At 34.1% G+C, this 23,956-nt stretch overlaps 1 protein-coding gene across 3 annotated transcripts; it reads left to right on the forward strand.

The window, feature by feature from the left end:
- Positions 1 to 579: 579 nt before the first annotated feature.
- Positions 580 to 23,534, forward strand: LOC111510283 (uncharacterized). Of its 3 annotated transcripts, none has more exons than XM_074181152.1 (6): positions 580 to 718; positions 8,943 to 9,114; positions 12,588 to 12,717; positions 17,221 to 17,424; positions 21,484 to 21,717; positions 22,832 to 23,534. In XM_074181152.1, the coding sequence occupies exons 2-6, from the start codon at positions 9,081 to 9,083 to the stop codon at positions 23,241 to 23,243; spliced, it is 1,014 nt and encodes a 337-aa protein (XP_074037253.1). In that variant the 5' UTR covers positions 580 to 718; positions 8,943 to 9,080; the 3' UTR covers positions 23,244 to 23,534. The 3 variants fall into 3 exon arrangements, with proteins under 3 accessions (XP_074037253.1, XP_074037254.1, XP_074037252.1); XM_074181153.1 differs by lacking the exon at positions 580 to 718 and adding an exon at positions 7,373 to 7,677 and having other exon boundaries at positions 17,221 to 17,361; XM_074181151.1 differs by lacking the exon at positions 580 to 718 and adding an exon at positions 7,376 to 7,677.
- The last annotated feature ends 422 nt before the right edge of the window (positions 23,535 to 23,956 follow it).

The following is a 23,956-nucleotide window of genomic DNA, read 5'->3' on the forward strand; positions in this document are numbered from 1 at the left end:
TCAAGTCAGAAAACGGCTTGAATGAAAATGATGTATATTGAATTCTATTAAATTTTTGACGTTGATGAATATGGAATTGTAACTTACCATCAGTATTCATTTTGTTATCAGTTATGATAAGACAGCAATTTCAATTATTTTGTCGGGAGTAATAATAGCTGAAGATTGTAGGATATTATCATTATGAAAAAGGAATAACGTGGGTACTCGGTAAGTTCAGACAGTTATTGTGTTTTTGTACCTACATCAATCTTCAGACTGTAAAAAGTAAGTTTTTTGTAATTTCATTTAGTGAAAGCAGTTGCGCTTGATTGTATGGAAATATATGTAAGTTGGAAATCAGAAATTTGATTTCTGTTTGGTTTTCATAGTTCGGTTATTAGGTTATTAGGTAATTTTGTTAAATTATTCATTTTGAATTGATTTCTTCACAACCTCGAATAAAAAAACATTTTTCCCTTATTTTACGATTGGAATGACCTCATTTTAGATATATTCAAGTGTATTGGATGAAGCTTATAGATATATATAGTGCTGCCGCCACTAACCAGAAACCAATCATTAAGTCAATAGTTTTCAGAGTGAGAGTGACAGAGAGAGTGACATATGCCAGTCAACCAACATTTCACACCAAAAAAATACTCTGTGATCTCCAAAGGAATTGAAGAAGAGGAAATACCAAATCCTAATGATGCTGTTGTTATTGTAGAAAATTTAGGTTGGTATTGTATTGCAAAGGGTATATTTTTAGAAAGGTTAATTTTTTGGAAATCAAAGGTTTTGGAATTTCACTTCTCTCGATACAAAATGTGTGGGAATCTTCCAAAGTAAGGAAGGAAGCAACCAGTTTCAAAATATAATCCTATACGGAGATGTGTAGATCATGCGAGGAAGTAACTTTCAGACACAAATTGAAAGAAAAAGTCTTCTCGAAACAGCTATTTTTTTCCGCTAAATATTTTGCCGTACCGTTGCTCTCACGCACAATGCACAGCAAACTGAACGCTAAACAGTGACATCTAGTTAATGAGTCTTCGAAATAATTTGATAGGCCATCTCTCCCATATAGCCATGTACCCCGGACTTACCTTAATATAAACACAGATAATATACAGGGTGTCCCTGGACTTCCTCTTTTCCTCTCGGGAATGTATAGATGGGGTCAAAATATCACCAGTACTTCATATAACTTTTTTTCCTAAAAGTCTTCGTAACCAAGTTACGGGCCCTCAAAGTTACAAAATGAAAAATGTTTTTCTTTGATAACTTTTCAAGTGAATATTCAAAATCATCCAAATTTTGGTAATTGACTAAACAAATGAATTCCGTCGATGAGCTTTCATGCAGGAGTCAGTTGTTTTGCTACAAACTCAGGAACGGACTACCCCCGATGGTCCACACCCCAAAACTTTGAAATGACAGATATTTTTCAATATTTCTCAACAAATTAAGGTTACTTGGACAATTTTATGAATAAAAGTACTCGTGTGGAAAGTCGATCGGAGCAACGAGTCTTGATAAAAATGTAGTTTCACTCGACGACATCAAACCCGCTCGTCCACCATTATTTGAAATGAATAATTATCAAAGCAGAAATAATAATGATAACGTTAATTCAACAACATTTATCCTGAGATGTCTACCATTATTCGAAAATATTAGTTTCTAAGGAAAATGGAAATGATAGGTAAAATGTTCATAACGAATTTTTATAATGCAAACACGTTTAACTAACGAAACTCAAGAGCCTCAAGAGCAAACAGAAATGAAAAATCCGCTACAGAAAATGCTCGATATGACCACCTTCTCTCTCTATACATTTTCTTAGTCTGCGAAGACACCCTCTCTGTACTTGAAATAGCATTCCAGGGTCATTTCGTATGGCTTCACAATGTAATGTTATTCTATTCAACAATGCATCTCTTGTGTGAATGGGTGAAGCGTAAACAAGGCTTTTTAGATGCCCCCACAGAAAGAAATCCGATGGATTTAAATCCGGAGACCGCGATGGCCATGAATATGGCCCACCTCTACCAATCCATCTATTGTGGAAAATATGGTTCAGATGGTCACGCACAATCAAACTAAAATGAGGAGGAGCGCCATCATGCATAAATCACATATCTCTTCGGGTTTGCAATGGAACATGTTCCAAAAGTCCATTCAAATCGTTCTGAATGAACCCCAAATAATGTTCTCCATTCAATCGGTCCTGTAGAACGAATGGTCCTATAAGATGGTTTCCTATGATACCAGCCCAAACATTCACGTTGAATTTCCGTTGGTGTTTGGTTTGCAATATCCCATGGGGATTTTCTTAGGCCCATATATGGAGATTATGAGAGTTGATAACTCCATCTCTACTGAAACCTGCTTCATCAGTGAATAAAACTCGATTAATAAAAGTCATATCCTCTCTTTGCCTATCCATGAACCAATTGGCATATTCCAGTCGTGCTGGAAAATCTTGAGGTGTCATGGCATGTACCTTCTGGATGTGAAATGGGTGGAGAAATTATCAGTGAAACTCCTCAACAGTTTAGCTGTGAAGAAGAATTTGAAACATTCGAATGTTGAGTTTCATGAGATTCAGATAACTGATCAACACGAAACGTGATTATTCCACACGTATTATGTACATACAAAATATGGAATGAATTCGATATTTCATAGTAGAGTAGCTTGTTAGTTTAAAAACACCACGAATCTACAGAACTTGATATTTCTTTTGAAAAAATATCTGCTATCACAATTGTGACTTAAACTTCCATATAGGTACTGTACTTTTTGTTTACGACTTCATTTTAGCATACTTTGTATTATTCCTGTTATAAATGTTGTTGAATTAACGTTATCATTATTATTTCTGCTTTGATAATTATTCATTTCAAATAATGGTGGACGAGCGGGTTTGATGTCGTCGAGTGAAACTACATTTTTATCAAGACTCGTTGCTCCGATCGACTTTACACACGAGTACTTTTATTCATAAAATTGTCCAAGTTACCTTATTTTGTTGAAAAATATTGAAAAATATCTGTCATTTCAAAGTTTTGGGGTGTGGACCATCGGGGGTAGTCCGTTCCTGACTTTGTAGCAAAACAACTGACTCCTGCATGAAAGCTCATCGACGGAATTCATTTGTTTAGTCAATTACCAAAATTTGGATGATTTTGAATATTCACTTGAAAAGTTATCAAAGAAAAACATTTTTCATTTTGTAACTTCGAGGGCCCGTAACTTGGTTACGAAGACTTTTAGGAAAAAAAGTTATATGAAGTACTGGTGATATTTTGACCCCATCTATACATTCCCGAGAGGAAAAGAGGAAGTCCAGGGACACCCTGTATAATATAACCGAAACAGCAAAATGACGAAAAACATATCATACAGGGAAAATATACTGTGATAAAAAATGTGAACGAGGGTTTATAGTAACAAAAAAACATTGTGTTGAAGATACAGGGTTGGAGAATATAATTTACATACAAAGGATATTCCAGAAATATATGACCCGTGATGAAAAATAAGCTTGAAATTCGAAAACCTGGTTGGTTTCAAAACAGCAATCATCAAATTTGAAATTGCTAATAAGTGCATCAGAAGAAAGACATATCTGTTGAATTTTTATTTTCGCTGTTTTCCTCCCGAAGCAACCAATGGTTGGCTGTCACAGACTGATTATCACATTGTCTGTAACCACTCTTGAAAAGAATGCCAATGGTATTTGGTTTGAGGAAATTTCCGAAATTCCCTGTGTTTAGACCATTGTTACGGCTTTCGTGAATGGACATAGAATGGAAAAATAGAATTCATGAGAAAAAATGGGACTCTTGCGATTCTGATTTTCCACTCGATTGAAAGGATTGGAAGGAAGCTCCTTCTCAATTCTGGAAATCCAAAATATTTCGAAAATGTTGCCAAAGTCATTGGGAAATAATTGAAAGAATCCAAAAATTCAACATTTTCGACGGTCAATGATATGATGGCATGATGAGAAAAAGAATTGGGTCCGCAAAGGTTGAAATATGATTCAGAATCAATTGATGGTCAAAGCCTTTTCCATTGTGGGCGATGACTATGGTAGTTTTGAATTTTTTTATTATGGTCAACATATAGTGAACGAATGGAGAGATGGGGTTGTTGAACCTGAGAATTTGAAGAAAAACACCACAGTTTCTACAAATTTTTTGTGATGCAAGCATCACAATATTTGCGAAAAACACATAAATTTGGCTCATGAGGTACAAAGCAAGTACCGTTGCATCAATGCATTTTCTCGTAATCGAAGGAAACATGACACTCTTCACACTAATAATCAGATGGTGAACATGGAGTTGAATGGAATAAGACGAGAATAATTCATCATATCTGGAGAGGAGTGAATTTCGAACAGCTCTTTAGAAATGGATCGTACTTGCATACCCGTCTGGAAGAAGTAGATGAATAGTGGCGAAATAGCAACAAACTGATATCATAGAACAACTTGTACTACATCGAATGTTTCATCAATCAACAACATTGACATCTCACATTTGAAATCTCCTTCGACTTATGTCGGAGAAGTTGAGAAATAAAAACAATCAACAAAGGAAAAACGGCGTATGAACTTGAATTTCGTCCACTTTTGAAGATAGGGGCAGATTTTAGCCTCCAAAATGTTAACATGAATATTGTATAATTTCTCAGTTGTTTTTTTATAGGCAAAATTATTGAATTCGACAAGTTACTGATGAATCGAACATTTTTCTTTGTGAAAAATTATTTGAATTCAGGCATTTACCTATCGGGGCAAAAAATTTGCCCTTTTCACACATGTTTAAAATTCTCCATTACAATTTTTATATTCTTGAAGAAGGTATCTCAGCCGTATCTCTTCGTTTATAATATATTGCTTTGACTAGGATGTTTATTATTTGCACATTATATTTTCATTTATTTTGTTGACTTATTGAAGTACTTAAAAAAAATGATGAAATTGGCTGAAACTTGATGTAGTGATGCTTCATTGGGAGATTTCCACTGAAAAGTTCAATTTCACCAGGTGTGCTCATACTCATTCCAGTATGAACACTTGTTGCGATTTTGTGAACTGTCAGTGAAAATCTCACAATAAAATATTATTTGAACTCAAAAATTTCAAATTTTCCTGTAAACTGCCCCCATCTGCCATCCTGCGTTGAAGTTGGTCTTATAAGTAAACTGGTCCTGGTCCTTTGTTTTTTCTCTGTCGATGCAGCCTGCATTCCTTTCCTTTCATTGAGCGCACCGTGCCTGATGATCTGGCTATTATTAACGAAGATGTGTCTTAGTGCCTTTCTGACTGCAATCTTTGTTTTTCTCTACCGATTAACTTTGCATTTCTTTCCTTTTCATTTGGTTGTCATGACGAACACAATATGTTCAGTAGGAAAATAAAGTGGTAATCTGAATTCGTTGTCTTCTACCACATTTTTTCCGAGCAGATTTAGATTCGTGACTGTCAACCCAATCATTCTAAAAGATATTGACTTTTGTACAAAGAAGTATTCAATAATATATTAATATCCACATACACATCACAATGTGCATTATGAAATCCTAATAAAAATAATCCTCATTATTCTTTGTGTCGCTTTAAATTAGAACCATGAATTTATTTTTTATCTATAATTAGCATCTGGATCTGGTTTCCTCCGGTCTGTGGCTTTCAATTCTTTCTGGTATTCCAATACTCTTGTTCCAATCGGTAGGATTATATTTTTAGAAAAGAATAAATGATTTTTCCCAGTTTGTGTTTGACAGGTACCCCTTTGAATGATCCATACCTCTTTGTAAATAATCTATTTTGGAATTAGCTACTTATCTCTTTCCTTCGGAGGATTTTTAAATTTTTTGAGTCATAACCTTACCCTACTCGTTTCTTTATCTACAGCAAGAAAGCTGTACAAAATGGAAGCTCTCATTTGAATACAATCCAGAAAAGTTTCAAGAAATAATGTTACTGTAGACCAACTTAATTGAATTGAGATAGAAAACACTTAAAAAATACAAATAAAACAAGGAATACTTCAGACGGTTTTCGTATCCCAACCTTAAAATGGATTGATTGACAAAAAATTGTATTCAGTATTGAATATAAATGGTCATTGAATAGAGAAATCAGGGTGTCAATGTTCTGAATTTCTCCACTTTCATCAATGGTGACTTCAATAGCAAATATAACAAAGTACCTACAGGGTCTTACCCTAGGGTTGGATACACTGAACCTCACAACTCCATAAAAAACCCAAAGTTATCGCTTTACATTCCTCCAAATAAACTCCTCTGATTCGTGAGATCCGTGACTCCAGCAGTATCTAGCAATAACCACCTCAGCCAGACACGAAGATGATCTTCTCGTTATTTCCAATTTATTCAATTTATTCATGATTTTATGCTATAGGTGATTCCTATACTTTTATTGGTTTTTATATTTCTTATGATCGTATGAATGCTTTTTATGATTTTGCAATTTTACGAGTCTGTCAGAATTCATAACTTGGAAGTTATTCTGACGGATAATTTTCAAAAATCGTATTTAAATTATCACTACGTGTTCTCTATACGAAGCTGGGTACAGAAAAGACCCTTTCAAAATTCCACCCTTCACACATAGAATCGGTATCGGTTCAGAGTTCTGCAATTCTGCCACCTGTTACATTATTCATATACGCAAAGCCCACCGATCTTAAGTATGGCATCACTAAACGTGAATATCTCCTCACCTCACCTCTCACTCTACAGTATACTATGGAAATGAACTCTATGACTGAACCAAAGAAGAGGAGTCCTTGTTGACCTGTATCTGTATACTCAATCCTAACATGAATGAAAATAATCAAAATAAGTAATATGAACTTAAAATTAATGTAAACATTCTGAATATGATTTATTTGTTGTAGTAGACTGTTCAGTAGACTGCTCAGAGAATCCCAGGTCTGGAAAAGTATTAAATAAAAATTTGAATAATAGGTATGTTACAATATAAAATCGAAAAGTGGCAGATTAGATTAGTGTTCAGATTTTGTCCCAAACAATTTAAAATGAGAAGTAGAAAAATGGAATGTTACAGTATAAAGATGGAGAAGTAGAGACTCAAAATCTTTCTGTAACAACAAAATACTCAAATAACTGTTCCAACAGAACGAACACAAATGAAGGAATACTTTTGATGTATTTGAACAACAATCATCCGATCACTTCATATACTCGATATATGACAGTGCATTATTGCATTATATCGTGATTATTGATGTTTTTGTTGAATATTTCCACTTTATTTTTTGTTGACATCACTTGACATATTCATATCTGTTGTATCTTAGCTGGAATATATAACATATCTGAAATGTGTTTACAATTCTCGTAGAATGAGGTGAAACTGAGTTTCGTTGTGTGCTGTTTATTTATATTCATATAATTCGATGTTCTACAGGTCTACAGTTTTTTAAATGTCTTTTTATGGTAGTCAAGTGCGGTTCATTTCCAATAAGTTATTTGAATTACATTTTCCAGCCAGTTATTTCATTGAAGAGCTACAAAAATAATTATAGCTCTAGTCGGACACAATGATACAATGAAATATGTTGTCTATGGTGCCATATCTGTAAATATTCTGTTAACCAAATAACGGCTACCATTGTGTCTACAAAATTGGTAAGATGACTTTTCAGAAATTGCAATCATGCATTTTAGTATACACTTCAACCTGTTTTAGTAATCTTGACCTCGAATTATATAAAATTTTATGGTCACATCTTCATTCGCGTCTTGTGTAGTTTTTATTCAGATATTCATTCAACTGATCCAATAATATTATTTTCCTGAAAATTATAAGACTCACCTACAAGTTAATTGAATTATACGAAAGTTTTTACCTGGAGGAATAGTAAATTGTCATTCATAATATGTCTATCAATGATCGCTTTTGAGATTTTCGCAAAAACTGAAATTATCGGATTTTAATTGTTCTTTCTACGGACTCTATTTCAAAAGATGTGGTGTTAAAGAACTTTCTGTATTGTTTTTTGTTTTTCATGATTTGGTATCAACCAACTTTCAATGCGATGTTTCATTCATTGTATTTTATTATCAACCTTTCTTCAATACGGACATACAGATTTAACATATTCAGCTTCCTCTACATCAGCAATGTCTCACTGATGCAGATGAAAATTATTTGTATATAGAACTTGGAGACGTACATCAACTTCAAAAACTTGACATAAATTCGTAGGTAGTACTGTTCAAAAATTTATTTTCACCATAAATTTGGCAATATCTCAAAATATATGAACTTTTCCACGTTGCTGTTTCGAAAATGTGATTGAAATTCAATAACTGAAAAATGTATTCCAATAGGAGCCCACACTTGGACTTGAGTGAATTTTCGTTTCAGGTCTGTATTCACATTTACGTTTACATTTAACTTTACCTACACGTTAACGTTTACGTTCACGTTTACGTATGTTCACCTTCACGTTTACCTTTACCTTCACCTTTACTTTTACCTTCACCTTCACCTTTACCTCCACCTTTACGTTTGCGTTTATCTTTGCGTTCACCTCTACGTTCACATTCACATATCATGTATATAAAACTTATTTTTGTTTTTTTATCAAAACATATGTTACTATCTACCTAATCTTGAATTTCAAAATTCTTCGAACAAATCTACAGTGTACTTTCGATGTAAAAATTTTGGGTTGCCATTTCGTGAAATTCACGTAATGACAACAGAATAAAGGAAAACAATTTCAAACCCAGTTACTGAAAAATTTCAAATTGTTTTCATTAAGTAATGTTAACAGGTTATGAGGGATTCATTTCTATTAGGGAGGATAACTTTAATCTCAAGTGTGAGATATTCTTTCATGGCTTCTTCATAAACAGATTCGTCATTGTTTTGTTTTTTTTTTCAGATTCTGATGTGTGTTATGAAATAGTTTTGATAATTACTGAAAACACCAATTGAGTCAACTCCGTCGAAAACTCAGATACATATAGTTAGATGGTTTTTCTTTTGGTTGAAATCCGTGAGTGATATAATCTTATTGAACATGAATGTTGAGGAAGTTGCAGAAAATGACCAAGGTACGTAACTCATTCTTTGAATTTCAAAAAAGTTCCTATTGGCGAGTATATCAGAAAGATGTTGATAACTGCTGGACACTTGTTGGATTTATTCATAGAAATATCTGTTGAACATTGTCTTTAGTGAATATCGATCATTGAATGATATTAAAGTCATGACATCTGTGAATAGATGAAAATAGTGCCAAACATATACTTTCGTGATGACGTCATTATAGCAATAAGATTTCTATGTGAAGTAAAACTCAGAGAATCGTGCAGGAACTTGTTCACTGCAAGTGAAATTTCAACAGTCATCGCATTTTTTATCCTAGAGACGGTTTGCTTCATTTATAAACATAAATTGAAGTTCAACTTTGCCTCTACTCCTTATGCTACTCGTTATACCAATTATACCTTCAGACTTTCCATCCCAACTTCGGATTTAATCAAGGATTCCATATACTATAATGATAGTAGGTTGTTCAATCACTTACCATTAGAAATGAGATCTGCAGATCTGAGCAACATTTATTTTAAAAAGACGGTGAAGAACCTACGTGTTGATAGACCCTATTATAGTTTGGAAGGGTATTTTAGCAAATCCTTTCAACAATAAATTGACAATTTATTCTTTGTACTATCACTTTATATATGGTGATGTTTTGTGTATACATTCTATAAACTTCTTGATATTTTTTACGTTCATACATTTTTGGGTTTTTTTTTATCCAAATTTATACTTTTTTGTAACTTTTTCTATATCTACATTGTATTTCTTGAACTTAGTCAATAAGATGCAATAAAGTATATATTTTGATTTGATTCGATTATACATATATGAGACAATTTGTATATTCAATCTGAAATTGAATATAGAACAATTTTGGTCATTTGAAACGATTTAGAATTTTTAGGAATTCAAGAAATATGTTTTGAAAAATTTTAAGCAGTTGCTGACTATTAGGTTTTTTAAATTGATAGAGAATATTCTCAACACCAATTCATCAACATGTTCTAATCGGAACTTTTCGAGAAAATGAACCGTTTTCATGAAATTCAAAAATCGAAATTATTTTTTTGCTGAACTTTTAAAATATTGATATTTCATTATGAAATGGCATGAATCACCATTTTTGAGAACAAAACTTTGAACAATACGGTTAGTTGATCCCATTAATGATCTGAACTATTTCATGCCTTATGCATGCCTCATGTCTTATGAAATAAACCGCATTTGGAAGTTGTTGATATTAAAAACAAAATTCTATGGAATATCGTTTGTGGAATTGAAATGTGTTCTTTGGTTCCGGAGAGTTTTAGTTTTGGAAGTTTTAGTTGAGATGCATTTCATACAATGCGCCCAGAAAGTAAACCATGAATTGATCATGAATTGAATGTACAATATTACCGAACGTTTTCGAAACATGCCGATTTTTGTTTTCAAATGGTTTTTTTAGTTTGCCCTGTTTGTTTGTTCATTTATTAATTTGTTTGGGTCGAATTTAGTGAAAGTTTAACCTCTTTTCTGTTGATTGATTGATCTGATATTTTGTACTCACATTCAGTTTTGATGGCAATACAATTGAAGTGTTACTATCTTCATTCGAATTTGAAGGCCGTCGTAGTTTGGAACTGCATCCTAACATTTCACCAACACGAGTTGCTGAAGACTTCCAGAAGTCAAAATAGAAAGGAAACTCAAACGGGTGCACGTACATTTCTACCATACATCCCTAGGGTTACAAACATAATCGGAAAAAATGTAGGGAAGCATAAAATAAAAACAGTGTTCAAGCCTACCAAGAAAATACAAGAAAGACTTAGATCTGCGGAAGACAAAAGAGATCCACTATCAGCTGCAGGCATATATCGTATACCATGCACCTGATGAAAAGTTTATATCGGTACCACCAAAAGATCCATGGGTACAAGGCTAAATGAACATCGGAAAAACTGTATATTAGGTCAAATAGACAAATCGGCAGTAGTGGAACACGCGTTTACTGAAGATCACACAATACTGTTCGAAGATGTGAAACTACTTGCCCCTGATCATGGATACTTCAGTCGGCTTGAACGGGAAGCCATAGAAATTCATAAACATACGGAAAACTGCAACAGAAAAGAGGAGGCGTTGACGCTCAACTGTATTTGGAATCTCATACTAAAAAATGCTGAAGTGGCAATAGCGCAATGCAATATTACGTCATTAACAGATATGACACTTCGGCCAATAGCAACGCATCAACAAGAGAGGCGGACTACCTGAGTCAACATAAATACAGCCTATGAACTAGAAATCACCAGTCGTCGGTGAATCATCAAGATGAATAAACCTCTGAAGAAGCGAGGCACTCGTGCTGGCAAAACGTTATGATGCAGTTCCAAACTACGACGGTCTTCAAACCTGAATAAAGATAGTAACACTGAAAATCTCGGTCGCGAGAGCCTCAACCAATTCATCAACACAATTCAATCAATTCTTTATCATTGTAAATCCAAGATGACCGCAGCTACAAAATGGCGAATTACATTTTTTTCACAACTACCTCAATTTGGGTGTCAAATAACAGGGCTTGACTAGTAGAATAGTGGTACACTTTGAAAAAGATGGAAATTCAAGATGGCTGCAGCTGCGAAATGGCGGATTACGTATTATTTCACAACTATCGCGGAATGTTGCGGTCCAATATTGACGTATCGGCAAAATTGGTAAACAGTGCTATCGACTACATTGCAGAAATTGTTTGGCCTCAGTTTTATCGACCTCGAATGTAGATTGCAACAGATTGTCGGAAAATAAACCTTGTACTACTGAGGCACTAAATAAACTAAACAGAATGAGAAAAGTTACAAAATCAAAAACTGAAAACTTGAAAATAATATTATTAAAAAAATGTTTTATGTTGAACGTTTCATTGAAAAAAATAATAATGAAGTAGATGATGTACTGATAGATTGGAAAAATTGAAAAGTCCTAGGTAGCAGTCATCACACCACTCTCGCTAGCAATATACAGTATTGATCAAATAAAAAATAATGAAATCGTTGGGCGCAGCGTAACCTGAGTAAATATGTAGACACTACGCCAACAATTTCATTATTTTTTATTCTATCAATACTGTAGATTGTTCGGGAGGGTGGTGTGATGACTGCTAATAGTGCTAACTATGACAATTCGAATTATTTTCCAGCTTTCAGAACATTATCCACATCATTATTATCTTTCATTTTCTATGAAGCCGTTCATCATAAGAATGTATTTTATTCATTTTATTCAGAGAAACTTGGTTCTTCGTTAATTGCTCTGAGTGAGATACCTGTGATTCGAACAAGTCTTTGAATACTGTAGTCTCAGGAGTTCATTTCGTATTTCAATAACGGACTACTATAACTGTTTGAACCGTTGTTATTAATAAATATTCATGTCCTCAGAACTTTAACAATCTGCTTGTTTACTTCATACATGAATGACTATTTTGTTTTCCCAGTTTCTTCGGCTGAAAAATTCGTTGAACACCTTATAACAGAGGGTCATAGGTGTCATCATGACGAAAGAACTGAATATTTCGGCAACCACAAGGACTTGCCCACTTTCTACAATGAAGAAATGTTCAAAAAGTAAGAATCTTCTCTATTCAGTATTTACTATAGGTCGTTTCACGACAGTGATTCTGAAAATAACAATTTTCATTTTTTCAAGTCTCTCAATATATTTCATAGATTTATAGTGATTACTTGACAAAAGAATTTTTGACTACACTCATTCACAAATCAAATTTCATAATCATAAAATTAAAAAGTATTCAAATCCAATTTTCATACTTCGAAACAGCATGTGATCAAAATGGAAACATTTATGAGATACAGTAATTATCATCTCTTATATATATTTAATACTATTGACTTGCTAATTCCTTATTGTTGTGTTTCATTCTTGTACATACCGATATACTCAAAATTCCGATAGTTCCTACTCACGTTTGATGATTCAACTTTCTTGAAACTGTCGCGGTTGTATAATTGGATTAGGAACAGAGGCCGATGATATCATAGATTCATTTAATATGATCCTTCTTGATAGTCGTTGTACAGAGTGGGCCAAATTAGACACTTTTGAAGGGAAACTCCTGTTTTTAAACGAGATAGATGAAAATTGATAGCTGTGCATGAGGGTCAAATTTTATGACAAACTCAATGGTGAAAACCGCATATCCATATCTATCATCGTTTCTGAGTTGCAGAGTATATTTTGAAAATTTGCATTTTCGAAAAGTGTTCCTGTCAAAAATGTCTTGTTTCTATGGAAACATTCCCAAAGCACTTTTTTACGTAGAATTCAATTGCAAAAAAACTTAATTTTTTCAGGTGAGATATCAGTAGTTATTGATGGAAAACTATTTTTTCGATGAGACATCATATATATTCCTGCATATTTCAATTGAGCTTGAAATTACTTTTCTAAAAATATATCACACTTGATGTTTTGCTAGAGTAATCTATGAAATACAGAACTTTTAGGTTTTTTCATTTCCATTTCATTTGTGTTCTTTCAAAATCCTCCTTACGTTAGTTCTGGTAGGCCTGTAGATATTTTCAAATTTTGCGATGACGTTTTGGGGTTTTTCAACAGCTCCCTAAACGACCATTCCTTCCAACTCCTTATACCTATTTGATTCATATAACTTTGGCATTTTCTTTTCAAATTCATCACCATCAATTAGGTTGTGTCTTAATCTTGCGAAAATGAATTTGAAAGGTTGTTTCCCCTCCGAATACCTCTCGTGATTCAAATATCATATTACATTTTTCATAATGCTTATACTTCATTGAGAATGTGTTTGAAAATTGAACAAAAACAACTTATTGAAGAGCATCTTGACTGCTCAAATCAAAATTTTATAGCTACAGGAAAAGATTTGCATTCTGTTCCATCGTCGCTTCATCCAAAGCCTTCTTGGTCATAGTGTGCGTTTCAAAGTTTCAATGGGAATACTTGAAAGTTCTGTATTTCAAAGACGACTTTAGCAAAACATCAAGTGTGCTATATTTTTGGAGAGGTGATTTTGAGCTCTATCGAAATATGCAGGAATATATAGGGTGTCTCACTGAAAAATAGTTTTCCATCAATAACTATTGATATCTCATTTGGAAAAACGAGTGTGTCAGTTCACTGAATTCTTCGTAAAATTCTTTGGAAATGTTTTCATAGAAACAAGAAAGTTTTGACGGTAAAAAAAGTTAAAGCGAATTTTAGAAAATGTGCATGAGTTTTTCATAAAATTTTACCCTCAGAAACAGTCATCAATTTTCTTAAAATCTAGCTTGAAAACAGGAGTTTTCCTTTACAAGGTTCTAACTGGGCCCACTATGTAAATAAGAAAGACATGTCACTGATTACATCCGTTTTCTCTTTCACTTTTTCATCCGAAATTTGTTTTACAATTATATAAAAGTATTCATTCCATCAGAAAATTACTATTCATGTAATGACGTTTATTTTCAAGATTGTCTTTGATGTTGTAATGTGACTCTATTCATGTCAAGCAGTCTCTCAACGAAACTTTTCAACGAGTATTGATTGAATTCTTGATTTATTACTGTTTTTGTTCTTCTTCTCAACTACTATATGTTTGGCATCAGCAACTTATTTTGTATTTCCATTGTTAGTTTCATCCTAAAATTGAGAGTACAATTAGAGCAGTGGTCGCCAACCTGTCGATCGCGAGCTACCGGTATCTGACGGAGGCAATTCTGGTAGCTCTCACAACGATTTTAATTTAAAAAATACAAACTGCAAAAAGCAGAGAAGCTTCCGAAAATTCCACAGAAAAATCTAATTGTCATAATATTAAACATAAACAGCGGCAACGTTGCGGTGAGCGATCTGCCGCTGACGCCATCAAGCTAGAATCGGCTAGAACCGACCAGCCGGACCAGCGCGTTAGTGTTCGAGAACGATGGGGATTGCTTTGAACATGATAAATACGCACGGCGCGGCGACATTGCGCTTAGTTTAAAACTGAACGCGTTACCGACGTCCAGCGGTTGGGTTAGTAGGGAACAACAAAAATAATATTATGGCAAGCAGTTGTAAGAAGGTAAAGACATACCACTTTCATTGGGAATGGGAAGAACAATACTTTTTTACAGAAGTTGAAGATAAAAATGTGTGTTTGTTATGTGATACTTCGGTCTCCGTTGCTAAAAAAGGAAATATTGAGAGACATCATAAAACTGTACATTCTAATTTTGAAAAATCATTCCCACTACATTCTGCCGCCAGAAAGGAGAAACTGAAACAGTTGAAAAAGCAGATAAATGGACAACAATCAATATTTTTAAGAACAGTCGACAAAAATAAGGCTGCAACTGAAGCATCGTACCGTGTGTCCCAGATAATTGTACAAAAAAATAAACCTTATGAAGACGGGGAAATGATAAAACAGGCGTTTTTAGAAGCTGCTGATTCGTTATTTGCCAACTTTAGAAATAAAGACGAGATAGTTTCAGCTATAAAATCTATCCAACTTTCTGCTAATACAGTGATGAGACGTGTAGAAGTAATGAGCAATGATATTTTTTCACAGTTAAGAACTAACTTAGATAACTGTGTTTATTTTTCATTTCAACTGGATGAATCAACAGATGTCGTTGACACTGCCCAGATGGCGGTGTTCGTCAGGATGGTTTTTAGTGATTTTACGATTAAAGAAGATCTATTGAAGTTCATTCCACTGAAAGGACACACTACTGGACATGAGTTGTTTTTTTATTTGAAAAATATTATTTCTTCCGAGAAAATTCCAATATCGAAAATGGTAGGCTTGACAACCGATGGCGCTCCAGCTATGGTGGGTTGTGATAAGGGTCTGGTGGCATTATGTCGTAAAGATGGAACTTTTCCGCAATTTCTCTGTTACCACTGCATTATCCATCAGCAAGCATCATGTGGAAATTTCCTGAAACTAAACAACGTTATGAAACTGGTGGTAAAAATTGTGAACAAGATTAGAGCTCAAGCGTTACAAAGAAGATTATTCAGAACCTTGGCCGATGAAGTTGACTGTCAATACGGGGACCTACTCCTTCACTCTGAAGTCCGATGGTTAAGTAAAGGACGGGTGCTGAAACGTTTTAATCCTATCTGGCATAGTTCAATTTTTCAAACAACGCGATGAACCGACTCCGGAACTAGAAAATTCAATATGGCTTAGAGATTTTGGTTTTCTCGTGGACATTACAGAGAAATTAAACGAAATTAATTTGCAGCTTCAGGGGAGAAACAAAGAACTAGCGGAAATGATTTCTGGTATAAAAGTATTCATCAAAAAGCTGGAGTTTTGAGAACAAAACCTAATCAACAGCGATGCCAAACATTTTCCTATTCTTTCAGAAAAAATATCTCAAAATCCATTAGAACCCTATGACAACAAATATCATGTAGAAATCATTTCTACCCTGGAGAATAACTTCAAAAATCGTTTTGAGGATTTCAATGAAATGGCTTTAGTAGCGCACAGTAATATATTCAGAAAACTACTATGATATATTCCAAAAGTAAGGCCACTGATGAACACTTCGGGGAATAACTCCATATTGTCAGATAGAAAAAATATCTTCCAGGAGTTTTTCATCAATTTACGGGGTGTGATCGAAAATGCTTACATTTACATCAGTGTTTCTCAAAGTGTGCCTTCACTGGGGCTCCGTGGGCCACAGGTGAGTCTCAAGGTACAACGTTTCACAACATAGATAACTGAGAGTAAAGATAATACGTCGGTACCTATTAATAAATATCCTCTGATAATATGATAATATCGGTAATTGCAAAATGCAATCAGTTCAGACAGCCACCTACCTACTTTCATTAATTGAAAATCTAGTGTAGTCTTTACGTTCAGGGCGCCGCGATAACCTTCAAAAAACATGAAGCCGAGAATCCGAAAAGTTTGAGAAACACTGAGTTATACCGATAAAGTAATACTATTGATTTTGTAATGAGGTTTATAGATAAAATAGGCAGTTTAATGTCACTGCTTTGTCGAATAATTCATTCGATGAATCAATAAAATTGTCAATTTTTGTATTCTATGAACTGAATGGACCTTTATTCATTTACAGAGGCCAGGATTTCTACCATAAGAATACTGTAGGAATTTTTCTTGGCTGTTTTCTGGCATTGTTGTCAGGATTTGCACAGCCGTTTGCCAAAGTATTGGTGATGACCAATAAATCAAGCACACCAGTAACAGCATATAAGAGGTATGCAGCTACTATCATGCACATGTGCAGTTGGTATGAATCGGATTTTCAACCTGGTTCAAAGTAAGATCATGTTTTTTTTAGTTTTAGCAAAAGTCATTTTCCAAATATACAGGGTGTTTGGTAGCTTGGTGCAAACCTTTAAGGGGGTGATACACTAGCCCATGTAGAACATATTCTTACGAACATTTTCATTTTCTAGCGCGTTTTTGATTTTTAAGGGAACTTTTACGATTTTTAGTACAAAAACCCAAAATTGGTCAATTAAATGCTAATAACTTCGAATCTTAACAGAAATGTCTGGTTTTCAAAATTTATTTTAGTAGTCTTATGTGTCCCCAATCGTACAAAAGTAGTTTGAAGCACCATTATGTCCAAAAAAGTTATGTACAGAGCATTCAAACTTTACAAAAAAAGAAAGAAAATAAAAAATCTGACCTTTGATGCCAATTAAAAAAATTAATAAAATACATACAGGTGTTCAGACACCTTTAAAAACATGCTCAGTTATTGCTCTTTCGTTTGAGGTATCATTTACCTAGCTAAGTTTTGAACTTTTTTAATTAGGGTACCTGAACCAGTTAAAGGTCGTAAATATGGATTTTTGTGGAATTGAAGAAAAAAATGTTTTGTACTGTAAAAATTTATTGTTGGTGTTCAAAATGTCCTCCACCATTGCGTATACACTTTCTACAACGATTTCGTACTTCAGTTGTGGTTACTTTCATTTGCATTTCCTGTTTCATAATTTCAAACGCTGCCTCTATTCGCTGAAGTAATTCTTCTCTCGTGGTGATTTCTGTTATGTATACGAGTTCTTTCACCCGACCCCATACAAAAAAATCCAACGGAGTCAGGTCGGGCGATCTAGCAGGCCAGGGGATGGGTCCGTCTCTCCCGATCCAGTTGCCAGGAAAACAGCGGTTCAGGTGTTCGCGGTCGCTTACAGCCCAATGTGCTGGGCATCCTACTTGCTGAAATGTGATCGGCCTGTCCGTGTCCAATATTGGCACTTCGGCATCATAGAGTAACATTGGCAAGTCGTTTATCATGAATTCGAGGTGATTTTGTCCATTCAAATTGTCAGGGAAAATGTGTGGGCCAACCAATATGCGTCCGATGACCCCAGCCCACACATTTATTGAAAATTGTCTTTGGAAAGAAATCTGAAACAAAAATGCAATAAAATTAGTTAATTTAGGTGATTAAACACGTGTTGAATATGGGTAATAGAATAATAATAATAAAAATCATTAATTTACCTGTGTTTTCCATTTTGGATTGCTGTCCTTATCAGCCCATTCATGAAGGTTGTGGAAATTAGTAATTCCTTCCCTGGAGAACTTCGATTCGTCAGTCCAGAGGATGGACTTTAAGAACCACGCGTCGTCAATATCTGCGTTTAGCAAAAAACGGCAGAACCGTATCCGTCTCGCCGGATCCGTTTCCTCCAAGCCTTGCACACCCGTGCCGTGAAACGGATATTTCTTTTCGTTGTACATCGTACACCACACTTTCCATATCGAAAGATTTAAATGTCTCGCTACAACTCTGATGCTGGTGGTAGGATCCGCTTCGAAGGCTGCGAGAATTTGCTCCTCAACATTGACATTATGTCTTCCTGGATTTACTGCAGGTTCAGCATGATGAATACCAGATTCAGACAGCCTACGATATGTGTTGGAAAACACACGGACGTGTGTGTGTGCGCCCTGCAATAAAATAACTCATTTTTAACGTCTTTTGAAGGTGAAAATGGCAAAATTTAACTACCGCTACAATTAGAAATAAATTTACCTGCGGTTCGGGTAACGTTCTTGGTACAAACGTCGTGCCAGAGATGCGTTGCCATCAGCTCTGCCATACATAAAAATGATATCGGCTTGTAAATGATACCTCAAACGAAAGAGCAATAACTAAGCATGTTTTGAAAGGTGTCTGAACACCTGTATGTATTTTATTTATTTTTTTAATTGGCATCAAAGGTCAGATTTTTTATTTTCTTTCTTTTTTTGTAAAGTTTAAATGCTCTGTACATAACAATGGTGCTTCAAACTACTTTATTACGATTGGGGACATATAAGACTACTAAAATAAATTTAAAAAAACGGACATTTCTGTAAAGATTCGAAGTTATTAGCATTCAATTGACCAATTTTGGGTTTTTGTAGTAAAAATCGTAAAAGTTCTCTCAAAAATCAAAAACGCGCTAGAAAATAAAAATGTTTGTATAAATATGTTCTACATGGGCTAGTGTATCACCCTCTTGAAGGTTTGCACCCGGCTACCAAACACCCTGTATAACATCAGATAGAGATGTTTCAGCAATCAATGCCACTGACGAGGTCTTAAATGCAACATTGAAACTCTTCTTACTAGGAACATGTCCTCTTACAAAGACGCAGTGTATAGGAGAGTTCAAATGTTGCATTCATTACCCCTGGTATGAGTTATGAGATGTATGGCAATTCGAAAAAGCGTAAAAGATCATGAATGTAATGCACTCATGCATTTGTCTCTTCTCTTCATCTACGAATAATTACCAGATTGCAATTGAAAATGCAGAGAAAAATAGAAGTCAAACCTCATTTCGCAGGCGATGTTAGAAATTGGTTCGAAGGAATGATATATTTCTGATGATGATGTGTTGAAAATATTCAATTCTATGTGAAAATATTGTTGAAAATTTGAACTTCACGAACATCGTGTACACTCTATAATTGGTTTTGGAGCATAACAGTCCATCTGCGCAGTAAGACTCATTTCAGTCCATTACTCAGTTGTTTTTGAAAATACGGAATTGAAAGTTGTTAGAATAGGTTAGTGATAGCGTTCTCTACTATGAGATTTTATAGGGACGTGTAGCAGACATCCGACGAAAAACTTACATCTTATTCAGCTAATACCGTGTAGAAAGATGTAGTTAAAACATAGGACACGTCTGCAGCGTCTTCAGTTTGGAAGATTTGAGGCAAGTAACTTTCCATATACACAGAACTGTAACTGAATTCAGCTTTCTGCACAGATAAGCTACGTCAGCTTTTGTTTTTCTGCTGGTTCTCTGCAAAACGTAGGTACCTTCAAAATCAAAGGTCTTATTGTACGAATAAGGAAAGTTATGGTATATGAACATTTTGTAAAAGAAGCAAGCAGAATAGAGAAACCTTCGATCACTCATATTTTCCCAATCATTTGGGTAAATATGAGTTCATACAAGGAGCATAGATAACATCGCATTAATTTATTCTGGAAAACACTGAAGAGTCACATGGTTAACTTTCAATTCTTTCATTAAACAACTGTCTATTTTGATAAATCGAGTCGAAATTACTGTAGGCTTTTCGTAAACTTTTGCTTGATATGTTAGGAAAATCTCATATCTTTGTCAATACAGGAATCTAGAATTTTAACTTCATTAGAAAGTGTAACAGGACCAATCTGAATACTATCAAAGTTGTTTTCAATGAATTCTTTTCTTGTTTTTTGCTACAGTTCCATTCGAAATCCGTTTTGGACAATAATTCAAAGAAATATACTCAAGATACTACAGATTAAAAATCAAAGCACTGAAAGTCTGAGAGTACTAAGTCTGAATGACGAATAAAATTGTTTATCATCAACACGATAATGTTGCGTGCATGATAGGAAAGAGAATTGTAGGTATATAGACTGAAGATTAGGGCCCCTAATACTTATTCTTGTGGTAGTACTTCATCAAATTTTGAAATTTTTGGGATTTTTCCACCATATAGTCTAACGCTTCACTTCAGTTGCTGTTTCAACCTCTTGGTCATTGTCAGTACCAGGCAGACAGTCCTTGACTAAAGATAGACTGTGAAAAACCAAGACGAGTACTTCATAAAAATAACAATTTTCTTGGATACTGAACAATTTTTTCAGTAGAAGTGATCAGAGTTTTCATTTAAATTTTTTATTCGGGAAAATTGTGATGTAGAAAGTCAACAGACTTCATTTCGATAAATCATTCTGTGAAATCAATGCAATTTTTTTGAGAATTCATGATTTTTCTTGTCATTTTGGTCGATTTCCTTTATTTTTCTGTAAATCAACTTTTTCATGGAAGTAAATCGAAGCTCGATGGTAACATTGATTATTTTTCAGATTGTGGACATCTATCAAGAAAGTAAGGAGAATGCATGATACAGTAAGTGAACAGAGTAAATCACGTCTCAGTCACCCTATATCTCAATATGAAATGTGTGCAGCCATCATTGGATTTATGGGTTTTCCGGTGATGAGAAACGAAATGGTTGGGATTTTTGCAAGCAGAGATGAATTGAAATGCTTCATTCACTTTTGGAGAGTAATGGGTTATCTTCTTGGAATTCGAGATGAGTACGTTTGTATATTCAATTGAATAACTTTAGAAGACGATAATTTTTGTCAAGCGTTGTGAAATGAGATGTAGTTCGAATTGAAATTATGAGAAAATAACAGCAATTCAAAACATTTGGGAATTCAACCTCCATGTGTATTATGATGGAGTAGTAGAAAGCCAAAAATTTTTTTTCACAAAAAAATTAGTCACTCCTAAAAATAATATAACCTTTTCATATTATTTTCATGTTCATATGATGTTTCATGTTTATATATGTTTCAAGAGGACTTTTTCTTCCAGTTTTTTTCTGAAAGTAACTTCTTTGCATGAATTGCACATCTTTGTATAGAGTTTATTTCGAAATTGTTTCAGAGATTCCTACATTTTTGTGAATGGAGATAGAGGAGTAGAAAGCCAAAACCCTTCTTTCCAAAAAATTAATCTCTCCTGAGAATACACTCCGGTCAATTGAGATATGAAATAGTTTTTGTTCATTACAAAATACTTCAATTCATCCAATTTACAAATCCGTTTAATGTAATTCAGTTGAAAATGGCATCGAAAGCAGTTGCTTTTGAAATTGTTAGTACAATTAGGGTTTTGTTGAAAGATGAAAGATGACTCTCTGACTCTGGCAAATGACCAATACCATGAGGAAATCAATAACTTAGAGACAGAATATGTCATATTAGAACCTGACTAAAAAATAAAGAAGATTGATGTATGCAGCAACAATAATTTAGGTGCTGAAATGAAAAAGTTTCTACAAAAAACCTCAACAAGTTCAAGGAAATGACCTCGGAACTAGAAAAGAACCTCTCTAAATACATAATGAGAGATTCAACAGCAAATCACGATCAAAGTGTGAATAGAGCATTACTGGTCTCTGTTTCTCGTGGTATACAATTATCTATCTACATGATCAACATGACTTCTAATTTCGTAGTGCAATCCTTTTTGAAACATCCTGCCAGACACGATGAATTAATCACTATTATAATATTATTTGAGAAAGGCCTGTAGGGTGAAATGTTTAAGAACTAAAACCTCTTGGGACATATAAGACTGTTCAGTAGCGAAAGGGTTAAAGGAACTAGCTAATAACGTTGCTTCCATTTTTATTTTTTATAGATTCAACATTTGCAGAGAATCGGTCGAAGAAACGAAACAAATATGTATTTTACTCATTCAACGTGAAATGGCACCTAATATCAAGAAGAAGCCAGATTATTTCGGAACGTTGTCTAAAGCCTTCGTCAGTGGGATGAAAGCAATATTACCAATGATATCTTACGATCATTCCATGGAATATCTCAAATTTGTGGTAGATAGCATCACAGAAAGTGTTTCATTGAATCAAGCTGAAACTCCTCAAAGGACAAGTAAATGGAATTATCTGTCTGTCACAGTTGGGATAATGCGATTTGATTTTGCGAGGATCATCTTGAATCAATTTTTTAAAATCTTGCTGTGGTTATTGAAATTTTCTCCAATTTTCGCTTTTTACAAATTTGGATTCCAAAATTCACGAGTCAAAATCTGAAAACAGTTACAACCGCTGAAATGAAATTAACCGAACAGAAATTGACCGAACAGAAAAAACGCTTCAAGGTCTTTGAGTATATATTTTTCATTCTAGTATTGGAAAAAAAATTTGATTTTTCATTTCGAATTATCCAATTTAATCCAATTTAATGTTTAACATCCATGAATGAATACAATACTTCAGAAAAGCATAGAATACCTCAATTTATATGACTCTGTTCACCTTACATTTGATTGGAAATTGAATTGTAATCATCATCTATGACGGTAAACACAATTTTTATTATAAGCTGCCTTCTTTTCATTTCTTTCGTCACCTCTGTTTGAAGTAGCAGTTTGATTTTTCGATTATAGAAGTGTTGCTATCCTGATATTATTGAACTACTTTCAATGATTTTTTCTTCAATTTTCTCATTGAGAGAGAAAATAGAATGTTTTGTGAGCCATTACTCTTTTCCATTACCTAAGCAAGGATTTTGTTGGTTCGACTTCAGTATTGCAATCTTGTTCATAAGTTTAAATTCAATAGATATACATGCAGCTTTCGAACATGTGAAAGACAGCTCTTTGAATTGAGAATAAGGAGTAAAACAATAAAATTCAATGAGTACATAAAAAATTATAATTGTAATTGATAGACATAGATGGAAAAATGCATTTAATTTATCTTGGACAACTCAAAAAGTATGAAATACTCAACAAATGAAAACA

This window comes from Leptinotarsa decemlineata, unplaced genomic scaffold, assembly GCF_025532065.1.
Source record: "Leptinotarsa decemlineata unplaced genomic scaffold, Ldec_3_MD MMD2_tig00026307_RagTag_RagTag, whole genome shotgun sequence".
Lineage (NCBI taxonomy): Eukaryota > Metazoa > Arthropoda > Insecta > Coleoptera > Chrysomelidae > Leptinotarsa > Leptinotarsa decemlineata.

What these genes read in the sequence shown, in the direction of transcription:
- LOC111510283 (XM_074181152.1), top strand. Translation starts at nt 9,081, where the DNA reads ATGAATGTTGAGGAAGTTGCAGAAAATGACCAAG. An exon ending in AATGAAGAAATGTTCAAAAA is followed by an intron (nt 12,718 to 17,220) that starts GTAAGAATCTTC and finishes ATTCATTTACAG; the next exon opens with AGGCCAGGATTTCTACCATA. An exon ending in CTTCTTGGAATTCGAGATGA is followed by an intron (nt 21,718 to 22,831) that starts GTACGTTTGTAT and finishes TATTTTTTATAG; the next exon opens with ATTCAACATTTGCAGAGAAT.